The following is a 12,229-nucleotide window of genomic DNA, read 5'->3' on the forward strand; positions in this document are numbered from 1 at the left end:
ATCATTTGTGTTAACACAGACAATAGCTATTGTCACACAGTAAATAATGTATTTGCTAGTGCTTTAAGGGGACTTAGAAAATCTGCCACAATGTCAGTCGCGCAGGCCTAGGACTGAGGAACTAGATTCCTAGATTTCAAAAGAGGAATCCAAAGCACTTGATAACAAGAACAAGAATGCATACTCACTGAGCTCATGTGGGCATTTCTCAGCCAGCTCCTGTGAAGGCACACTTCAGTAAATGCAGTTACTGGAACTGCGTCACAGTTGGAACTGAGTCTGTGCCAGTAAAGTACTGCAGTCTGTCAGCGCTGGGTTGCAGATCACTGCCGCACATTTGCATGATTCAAAAGGCAGCACCACTGCCATGTAAACCTATTTTTAAATGACAAAACCCAATTTTTAAACCTTTTGCAAAATTGTGTAAAAACAAGCTAAAAAAACTCAATTAAAACTCAGTTTTAACTGTTGTTAAACTGTTGTTTAACTGTTGTATATTGAAATTGTACTTAGTTGTGTAGATTTCACACAGACTGTATAACAAGATATGTAGTATAAAAGAAACAAGAAAACACAGGTTAAATAAGTTTTTTGAAAACCTATTTAAAGTTCAGAAAACATTTAGAATATAAGCCTATTTTTTAGCATATGATTTGTTAATTTTATCTTCATAAGGAAACTCTGTCTCTGCACTTTATATCATGAGATATAATACTAAAAAAAGTACCACTGCATCATGTGCAATTTGATTTATTGAGCAGCTAGTTCCTGTAGATAATAAACTAGAAGTGCATTTCTTTGGTTTGTTTGTAATCTGCATAGTTTAGTAAATCCTGCTTTCGTTTTAGTGAAGTCTGTGTTTAATATGGAGATAGGCACATCCGGTGGAGGGATCTCAGCCATCTCATAAATTTCTCTGCTGTATTTTATGAAATAATTCCAAGCAGGAGTGAGACATTAAGATGTAGGGGATATCTAAACAGACCACATTGGTTGAAGACAGATTAAAGTGGATTAACCAGGATTCACGACACAGCACTGTAAAAGCACATTTTTTTTGTCTGCTGGCAAATTCTTGCAAGAATCTAAATATTTCAGTGAAAACTTAAACTTTCATGAATGAAACAATAAGTGTAGAAAGTAAAAGTTCTGTAGATAGTATAATTAATGTAATCCATGTACTGTATTTGATCTGTCCGTTGCTAAAATGTACAATGCAGCTACGTTTTTGGCAAGCACAATACATTTTGTCAGATTATTTGTCTCGTTAATCCTCTTGGAGCCTCTTTTAAGAAAATGCCAAAATGATATTTTTTCCTCCTTTTCCAGCAGCAAATATTTTGTTATGTGTTGGATGTAATAAAGGGCAGCAGGGTGGCACAGTAGTTAACATTGCCGGCTCAAAGCCCTTGATCCCTGGGTTCAGTTCCTGGGGTGCTAGCCGTATGGAGTTTGTATGTTCTCCCTGTGTTCACAAGGGTTTTCTCTGGTTGCTCCTGTTTCATCCCATAGTCCAAAGATGGCTGGTAGGTTAATTGGCTTCTGGGAACACTGGCCCTGGTGTGAGTTTGTGTCTGTCTGTGTGCCCTGTGACGGACTGTATTCCTGTCTGCGGTATATCCCCTCCTTATGCCTGCTGCTCGCCAGGATTGATGCTGGTTATCCCGTGACCCTGAATTGGATGAAGCAGTTAGACAATAGATGGATGTAATAGTTTGTCAACTACTGTATAAACTGGTAGTTTCTGATACAGCTCATTGATTGCAGGTAAATAACAGTATAAATGTATATAAAATATATTTTTTCCTTTATTATATGAAAGTGTTTATTATAATTAGGTTGATATTTTGATAAATAGCCTGTCTTTTAGTAGCCATTGATTTGTTGTTGAAAAGCAGCACCAGAAAGAGGTTTTATTGATGAATAACCCTATGAACCTTTTAAGCATTAGTGGTACATCTTTAAGAAGACGGAAAAGAACAACAGAAAAACAGGCATCTCCATTTCTGTTTTTTATTATGCAAGACTCAAAAGTCTTTGAACGGTCATGCATCTCCCTTCAAAATTCTGCGGACTTAATGAAATTTGTCACAAAATGTATTTGCTGTGTTCTTTTGGAGGTCTCGGTATTCTGAGTTTTTTCTTTGTGTACCGTTGCTCTGTTGTACAGAGAAGCGCGGAAAGCAGTGTTTTTGATTTAGCAACAATTTATGTGTTTTTCTGTTGCAGAGCGCTGCAGCCTGTGGTCTGGAGGCTCAAAGCAATGCCATCCAGCCCTCCCACATCAGAGAAGCGATCCGGCGCTACAGCCACAAGATTGGCCCACTCTCCCCATTCACAGTACGTAATAACAGAGCTATAAAAAAGTTATATTTATAATCTCAGAAAAGTCTGATTTTAAAGTGGTCAAGCTAAGAAGTATTGGAATTGTTGCGAGCAATTTGCGGTTAGTGTAATTTTCTTTATAAAAGTGGCATAATTCTACTGAGGAATTAAATGCTGTAATTTTTGTCCATTTTGGAAATACAAATGAAGTCTTTTTTATATCATTTTAATCTATTTGCACTTGAAAAATGATATGAATGCCTGGACATTTTTATGAAAGAAAATATTTGTTCAGCTATTAAATATGTAAGTTGTTAGAAAATGTTGGAGACTGGCGGCTGTCAGAAAAGTTAAATTATAAATTTTTCCTTTTGTTAGTAGAATGTGGGCATCAAAAATGCTTACTTTTGTTTTTAAATATTGCTTCATGTTCAAACTATTCCTGGCTGTAATTGACTGTGCCAGTACCTGAGCATTGCATAATGTACTGAGAATGTTGTTATGCTGCCAAGATCTCTAATAATAATTGGGACATGGAACTTACTGTTGCCCAATTTAGATAACCTTAGTGCTAGGGCATTATGTGACATCATTGGCTTCATGCTGAAGGGAGTGGCTTGTACCAAGAAAGAAGTTTTGGACAAGCGTAGCACCCAGCACAAACAAAAAATTGGGAAATTAGCTTGCCTAACACCCTTACTACTACTGGCTAGTTGTGAATTACACTGGTATCTTTTAAAAGGATTTAATGTTGATCTGTTAGGAACAAAAAGAAAAAAACAGCTCCAAAACATCAAAATAAAGTGAAAACATCAATGTCTATATCATTATTATTAAACACCAACCAGAGTTGGTGCATGTAACGCTAGTGTGTAATAACATTTTTACTGTATGCATAAACATCATAACAGGTTCACTTGCTTTTTACAAATAATCCTTAGTACATGCAAATGTGGTGACCACACCACTAGCAATATCTCCCTGCTGAGTTGTTCATTCCTAAACATTAGTCAAAAATGAATTCAGATATTATTAGGTAACTGTTTTGTTGCAGCATTTGAAGAGTAGTAATTTCAATTCCTTTATTTGTATATACACATTATTAAATGAATTTTTAAAATTATTTTAAGTGTTCTGTTGCACATTAGCTAAAATCATTAATGAGTTAAAAAATTATTTAGACTATTTTGCTGGCTTGACTGGAAAAGGCTTTAGTTAATACAAGTTCTTTTCTCTTTTTGGTTAAATCTTACATAAGTGGCTGTAAGGAAAAAATGGGCAATGTTCAATACCAAACAAAATAGTTGCATTGGGTGTACCACAAAGGTCAGTTCTAGGAACATTTTTTGATTACTCCTTGTTTTCTTTAACTGTGTGCTTGAGTGATGTTAAAAATCGAATACACGAGCATTTCCTTTATTTGAACCATGAAAGACCACACTGAGCCAGGATCATTCTTTCGTCAATATGAAATTCTGAAGGTGGTTATTGGTGGGTTTGAATTTTAGCCATGCTTATCTGTAAAAAAGTTAAGTAGTGTAATTTTTATAAACTTAGCTTACGAAGGAATATTCATAATATTATTAAAGTACCTTTTTTTTCTACCTACATAATTTTGTTCATCCCTCTCCTCACTCCTGCCATAAAAAGCCAGATACCGAGAGGATCATAAAGTACATGCTTTTTTTCTCATATTGAATCAGTAATGCAATGCTCACTCATAACAAACTGCCATATGTCCAGACCTCAGCACAAATTCTAATTAAACTTAATCTTATGCTCATGTCACTTCAGCATTAGCTTTATACTGAATTCTTGTTTTTTAAGGTTCGGCTTGGTTTAGCACCTTACAACTTCGGCATATGCTTCATATGCAGCTTGCAGTCTTTTGGCTGTTGCTACTTAAACCAAAAGTGGTGTTCTTTGAGCCATTGAACATTTTCCTGGATAGCACCTAAACTGTATAATTACAAGGATACCATTAGCCATTTTAAATATACATTGAAAAGATATTGCTACTGTAAACCTGAGCTGTTATTCTCTGATCTTCGTCTTTTGCTGTATTTTTTACATTTTCATCATCTTTGCTTTTGTCATTATTTTCTCAACTTTTTGAGTTGTTACTTGGGCATTAGAAAAAAAGAAGAACATTATTATTAATAATATTGAAAAACATTTTCTGTTACTTTATTTAATAAAATTTTAGAAGTAGTAGATTTAGTGTGACATACTGTATGTACAATGTGGTTTTCCCATGTCTCGTATCTGCCAGTGGTACAAAGGAAACTTACAGTACATATTCAGTGTCTGTATTAAGAAAAAGATACAGACTCAGAAACATGAATATGATATTCTTCCTTTCTTTTCTTTTGATACATGTGAATTTTCTCCTTTAACAATAAGATTATGTTTTCTGTTTATGTAAATATATACAGTAGACTGTATATACTGTACTGTATGTAGCACCTTGTTAGAAAGTGTGAGAGACACTCTAATGCAAAGTAAACTATATGTCTATTTATTTCCAATCAGGTACTATAAAACTCTGTACAACTTTTTTTAGAGATACAAATAAATACATAATTTATAGTTAACATTTTGTTAATACTCTACTCTCTATGTGTATTTTCTCATTTGCTTCTTCTGCTTTCGGTTTTGAACATTTCAGTTACCCCACAACACCCAGCTCAACACCCCTTATTTATAGTCTGTTATTCCTCATTCCTGATTATCCCAGAGGATTGCACTGAGAAGTCTTCCTGGGATGGCTCTTTTAAAATGCAAATTCAAAGACTCGAACTCACTTCACACCATCATTGCTTCACAAGCCAGCGTTAATTAGACCACACTCCAGAAGGTCGACAGGCCACAGTCACTAACGCCACTGTGGAAAGAGAGTGTGGCTAAGAAGTACTGTAGCATGCAGTGCAGCTGACACTTTGCCCCAACTTTGAGTTAGTTAATCTGGTTCTTTGCTGTTTGTTTTCAGTAGTGCTTTGCTCTGTGATCAAAATCTGGCCAATTAAATTTAATTTCCTAATTTAAAACTGAAGTATGAGAGTTCTAGTATCACAGAGTCATTTTGAATTTTTGCATTCTTATTGTCTGTGCCATGTAAAGTGATACAGTACAAACAGTTGAATTAAGCAGTTGCACTTGCAAACTGCAAGTGATTAATGTCTTGAAATACAGCTGTGGAGTATTTATAAAGTAGAACTAACATTTAAGAAACCCTTTAGTAATGGTAAAAATGATATTAATTCAAATGTACTACATATGTGTACTACTATACTCTACACCAGTAATGTAATTTGCATGAGAGGATTATTGTTAGAAATGATTACAGATGAAAGTTTACTTTAGGTGTTATTACTTGTGGCTAACATTTGGTTTCCCTTAAAATCATTTTTTGTTTAGTATTTTATTAAATACAGATACACATTTGCATCTCATGGACTTATAAAAAATATATTGCATTTAATTTCAGATACTGCGGCAATCAATGCTTTAAGGTGAAATAATATTCACATAAGGTCAAATGTCTTTATCATGTTTTGAATTATATAACTTGTTAAAATATAAAAGCAGATTTTTTCATTTACCTTTTCTTCTTAGTTCTGCATTATGCATATATGCACAAATAATATACATTTACGTCTAATAAAGTGTTTGTTTTAACCATTTTAACTATTTTCAACAGAGATGGAATGATTTATTAATACTTTTTAAAAAAGAATGTATATAGGGTATTCATGAAAGGATATACTAATAGTATTATGTAACCATTGTATTTTCATTACTTTACTGTAAATATTTTCTTGAATTTTTAATATGTGTAAAATCTGGAGTGTTTTTAATAAAAAAAAAACATTTTCCTTATGTGCACTATTCATATCCAGAGCTTGCATTAAGTTTGATTTTAAAGGCTGTAATCCATTTACTGAATTCAGTGGAATTTAGTTGAGATATTCTAGCAAATAGCAAACCATGAGGATAACTGAGACAAGTTTCAGTGAAGCTGCAGTACATTTCATGGAATGTCTGTGCAAGAGTGGTATCAGTAAGTAGTCAGGCAGTGAATTAAGTTGTTTTTGTGTTTCTTTGTTGATTCTTACAGCTTCTTTATAATTTATAATGGCGTCAATAAAACCCTGTGTCTTGTAACAGTCAAATAAAATAAGGTAAATCAAAATTTAGCCTTCAGGAATGGAAGAATTTCTGACTGTTAATGTTATATTAATCATAAAATGAAACTGTAGTCCTCTTTCTCTTCGCACCACTGAAATGGTAAACAGTTTGAAAGCGTATCGGAGTCATGAGACTTAAATGGAATTATGTGTCTAAGGAATTGCTGATGTTGGATGGAAACTTATAATAATGATAGTATAGTAATAATTAGACATTTATTCAACCCACTTATCTAGAACATCAGAGACAAGGGGTTTCTAAGTCACTTGCTTTACTTAACTTGCTCTAGTTGACACACCATGTTTTTGTTTTCCTGAGAATACCAAGCTTGAACTTGTTGGAATCAGGAGGTCCATTCTGTGCATCACGCTGTGATCTAGTCAGTTCAATAGGACAGGCTGTGCTCAGCTTCCTTCTCCTGAACTCACCAACAGGACAACCAGTGATGATTAGGACCATATGCGAAAAAGACGCTCTGGCTAGACAGGGAGATTGGAAGACACTTATCCATCATCTATCCTCCCCAAGCTGCAGTGCTGAGGTCTAAATTTGATCAGGCAAATAAAAAAACAGTTAAAAAATAGCCATGCTTATATTTTCTGAACAATTCAGGAAATATAGCTACCCTTAACTGCTCCCTGGCATGTGCATTTAAGTGGATTATATTTAGCAATGCTGGGAAGATTGTTTTTCTACTCAGCATCATACAATATTTTTCATAGATGCATAGTAAACGGATGTTAAAAAGTATAATATTTTTGTATTTTTATAATGTTTGTCGTGAGTTTGGGTCCATTTGATATTTTCAAATATCAATATTAAAGTTGTCCTACAACTAAAAGTTTTAAAACATATACTGTATGAAGAGAAGCAGTTTGTGCATTTAGAGGAGGAGTATTACTTTAAAAGTTGAGTATGAAAGCATTGGTATTTTGAAAAGATCATATGGTTTATATAGCCACAGCAGCGATTCAGTGACATAATTTTTTGTAGCCATTGGCATTTACTGTTGATACTTTGTTTTAGGTGGCTGACCAGGAATTGTTCAGAGATAATTAAATGGATTCTCTCATGTAATTGGTTTAGTTTATTGCAACTGGAGCCAGTTTTAAACCATGATTAATTACACCAGTGAGCAATCTGACTTGAGCTGAATCTTGTACCATGTGAGATGACCAAAAAACTCCAGAGAATGAATAAAAAATGTGTTTGGTGGCCTGACAGTGTAAATTTTAAGATCAGCACCCAGGAAGAAAATTAACATTTGTATAGCCCTATCCATACAAAGCAGCTGGTGTCCTATCAAAGGCCCATGGGCACTGTAGATACTGTATGTACCAGGTCTTGAGGTTCGTAATACAGAATTGTTAACTATCACTTAGAAGGTACCATTCAACCAGTTGCATATCAAATTAATTGGGACTTCATGGCTTGTCAGTTTGGCAATGATGAAAATATTTTTACAGTCGAGTGACATCTACAGTATAAGCGTCAGCTGAGTGGTGGTGGGGAACCATGTTCCTCTAATAAAGATAACAGCCGTGAGATACACATTCAGGCCCCAGGCACATCAGCCATGTCTGGAATGTACTGTTGCTTAGTTTGACACTACCTGCTGCTTTCCTTGATTTTCTTCATTTCAAACCATGAAACATTCATTAGAATACTTAGGAAAAGGGGGTGCCCGAAAAATGTCTGTGTGTGTGTGCTTTGGAGGTTTTTGAGCTATGCAGTGTTTAAGGATTTATACTCACTTGACTGTCACTGAAGATCAGCTATCAAAGCATTGTGCTTCTGCTTTGATTTAAAAAAAAAGTCACCCATTTAAAAAAAAATGATCGTCACTGATGGCATCACTGAGATTTCAGTGCAAGTAATTGACCTCATTCCAGTGATGTTTTGAGGGCTGTTGCATTGCATCACATAGCTATACCATAGAGTTCTGTGCAGAATTTGTGGAGTGGTCTGGATTTATTTGTTTTACCTGTGCCTTGTTAGGTACCTATTGTACATAGTTCTAACTCCTGAAATATATTCAATATAAATTAAAATAAAGTGTTTTCATTGTATGTCGTCATTAATGTCTTTGTTGCACAGTACAGTTTGGGTAAAAGCTGTTTTCTGGATAAATTGCATGCATCGTCCAACAGTGAACAACCATAAGCAGAAAAATCAGGGTTACATATACAGGTATGGTACATACTGTAGTATACGTATTTACGATTTTTCGTAAAGATCATGGCCATGTCATACACAAAAGAAACACATTGCTACAAAGTGTTTTTTTTTAATATGCATCTAGATATTTACTGTATGTAATGTTTAAAAAAACTCTTGACAGTCTGCTTTTATGACATACACACTGCACTGAAAACAAATTACTCTGCATATGGGGTAGGCCCACTTCATCAACAACTTCATTAAAGCAGTTATTATACATTAGTAGCTCCATGTTATAGGCAAGACAGAGCAGCACTCTTTTAGTCTTCTTTTTAAAAAAGTCAAGAGAAAACAAAAACTCTTCTGTAGTTTTTTGTCTTCACAGACTTTCTTTTTCTGGTAGCCTGCCTGCTGTAGTCAGGCTTCTTCGTTTGGTTCTGAGTTTTCTCTCTTTCTTTCAGCAGTAAGTGCCTTGGCTGGTCTCAAGGCTGGAAAGCCCTGGAGTGCAGCTACACTTCCAGCTTCTTCTTCTGTCACACACCTTCTAAGAGAGCTCAGTTTATATAGAGAGGACCGCAGTTGTCTTCTATCAAGACAGTAACTACAGTACCAGCAGCTGTGGCCTCTCAGAGGAGCATTAGCCGCCAGCCTGTATCACCACATTACACGTGTAAAACAGTGAGAAATTGACCAATTGATTTTAAGGGCAGCTTTAGGAAAGCCAGATTGCATAAGCCCAGGTTAGAGTTTAGCCAGACCACTGGGGTTCACACGCATACTTTTGCTAACATTGTCATGAGCTCTTTAATGGATAAGTAATTGGGTCTTCAGTTTAACATTTCATCTTATGTATCTGGGCATTCGTGGGCACTGGTTTCTGCTCCAGAGGGAAAAATGCCATCTTCTGCTCCACCAATGTCACGTTCAGCAGCAGCCTGTTTTTCTTTCTTCCATTCAAGTATTTTCCTGTCCCACCCTCACTTGCCTTCTCAGGTTAGACGAGACTAGGCTACAAGTGGTAGCAAGTTACTGTAGACATTTTGTCCCTTATTTTTTTTAATTTTTCAAAATTAATTAAATGTATATGAAAATACAAATGAAAATTTCTGGTTTTACTGTAACTACAAATGCTTTCTATGTGTTTCAGAATGCTTCTCACAGGTACTAGAGACATCCGTTTTATATGATCACTCTAGCAGAACATTCAGCTTGACACACTGGTCTATCCAAACATCCATAAACACATCCAAACCCTACCCATGAATTTCAGGAGTGTCAGATGCATTTCCTGGTACAGGTATGTGTATTGTCTCTTGGTTTTTCTTCCATCCAAGCTGTTAGTAACATATCAGATCTATTTTTTTTTTCAATTAAATGTACAACCATAATACTTACTGTATTACTTGGCTCGGAAGACTTTAATAATTACCCCATATATGTGTATGAACATTCATTTGAATAATTGTGTAAGGGCTTCTCAGATTGAAAGATCCTGCAGGAATTCAATTTGATATCCCTGACCACAGTGAGAAGCTCAGGCAGCTGACTGCAGTGCCCATCTTAGCTGCAATTTGAACTCACATGTATAGGATTATACTCAAAGTGTTTTGCTTCAGAATAAATTGTTTTTCTTAAGGTAATTCCAAAATTTGATTAATAAGTACTGTATAAGGTTGAAGTAAATAATGTCGATCTTGATAAGGCAAATCAAATTAAAATATATTTTCTTAGTAGAATTTGAAAATTTTATGACTTCCTTAATCATCTGTTGCTTCAAACTCAAACATGAATTCAAGCTACAAAAAGGGTTGTGGAAGTGTGGGACAGTGCTAATGCCCTTGGTTTTTTAATAAAGGGTTAGAGATCCTTGGATCAATCAGCTATGTACAAAAGGCTTAATGGTTTCTAACCCCTTGTACAGTATGTGACCTTTCTTATGTTCTTATATAAACTCTGGAAATCGCTTAAGAAAAGCAAATGAACCCAAGATGTATGTACTGTAGTTATTTTGATCAGTACGAGGCTTGTTTTTTTCTTATTTATGTTTCACTTTTGGAAGAAGAATATCTTTACAGACCTTATCAGTTTTATACAGCTTTACCAGCCCTAATCACTGTGGAGTTATTGACTTTCAGATCTGATTAAGGCAGTAGGGCAGTAAGAGGCTCAGATCATTTCAAACACAACCTTTTAAGATTCCAAGCAAAGAGCCCTAATGACTCATGAGCAGTTGACACAAAAGTTGCTTCACAGCACTTCAGCAAGCTAAATGTCAAATGTTACACAAAATAAATGATATCATATGTAAATTTGTTCTGAATGAACAGATTTTTTATACATGTATAAAATATCTGGTGACCTTTACTATGTGTGACTGTATCCTTTGATAAAAACATAAAAACAGCTGTCATGTGCAACTAAAGCTGAAAAATAGTTTTGCTTTATGTTAAGCATAATGTGTTATGGAAAATAAAGGCTTTCTTGTGAGGTCAGTCAGTATTCATCCTTCATTACCATCATACTTAGAGAGCAGTTAGTTTCTGCCTGCAAGGATGAAGTATTACCATTTAACTAACTTAAAATCTTAAAGAACATAAAAGATTTATCGTTGAAAACATAGTGTAATTAACACACTAGTGATACTTATTAACTGTAGAATTATGTTGTTACACACAGGGTGCCAGCACATAAGTTTGTAGCTTCAGTATATAAACTTGGGTTTTAGAAAACGTGACTAATGTTAAAAAGTGATTTGATAGTTATGGAAAGCAGAATTTATCCATGACAATTATCTTCAATACATGTCGTAAGGCAGTAAAATTTGATAAAAAAGACGAGAACAAATTCCTAAACATTAAACAGCATTTACAGTACAGTAAGTGCACAATTGTGCACATTCAACCTTAAGAATAACACACTTTCAGTCATAGCATATTGTAATATACTGGTAATAGTATAAAGTGCCATTGATATTTTATTGACTCTTGATCTTTGGAATATAAGAAAGGTTATACAATAAACAGAAAATCTGTTGACCTACAAATATGGTCACTAGTATGTTATACAAAAAAACTTGTGGATCCACCTATTAAAGAATACTGTATCTCAGACCCTCAGTGCAGATAAAAAGTACTTCCTATTCTAGATCCAGAATCTGTACTTCATTGTATTTTTGTTTCTCTGTCACCGTTCTGTGCTGTTTAATTAATTTATTTACTTTTGCAGTTTCTTTCAGGATTATGAACTAAAAGAGATTTGGGGAGAGCTAGTTCTTCTTTCAGTAAAAGCAGAAGTGATTGAGTCCTTTCCACTTGTCATTATGTGACATACTGTACCTATCAGTCCTCAGATCATTTTAATTGGCTTCAGTCTGAATTAGAAGAAACCCTTTAGGAACCAGTTTAACAGAATGATGCACTGTTCTTTTTATTTTTTTAATTCCCTACGTTTTTATTAAATATATCTCCATTTCATGAAGTAGCCCAGCTTCCATCACTTTCCAATTGCTTTTCAAATGGACTTGATGCTGGCATTGACCAAGGTCATTTTCTTCTGA

At 34.8% G+C, this 12,229-nt stretch overlaps 1 protein-coding gene across 7 annotated transcripts in view; it reads left to right on the forward strand.

The window, feature by feature from the left end:
• supt3h (SPT3 homolog, SAGA and STAGA complex component) overlaps positions 1 to 12,229 on the forward strand; it is a 230,806-nt gene that overhangs the window by 191,134 nt on the left and 27,443 nt on the right. For all 7 annotated transcript variants that reach the window (XM_088624993.1, XM_088624991.1, XM_088624997.1 and 4 more), the window contains one exon: positions 2,230 to 2,340. In XM_088624993.1, the coding sequence (XP_088481119.1) occupies positions 2,230 to 2,340 (111 nt within the window). The remainder of the gene's footprint in view (positions 1 to 2,229; positions 2,341 to 12,229) is intronic.

The sequence above is a fragment of the Lepisosteus platostomus genome, chromosome 3, assembly GCF_059453375.1.
Source record: "Lepisosteus platostomus isolate fLepPlt1 chromosome 3, fLepPlt1.hap1, whole genome shotgun sequence".
NCBI lineage: Eukaryota > Metazoa > Chordata > Actinopteri > Semionotiformes > Lepisosteidae > Lepisosteus > Lepisosteus platostomus.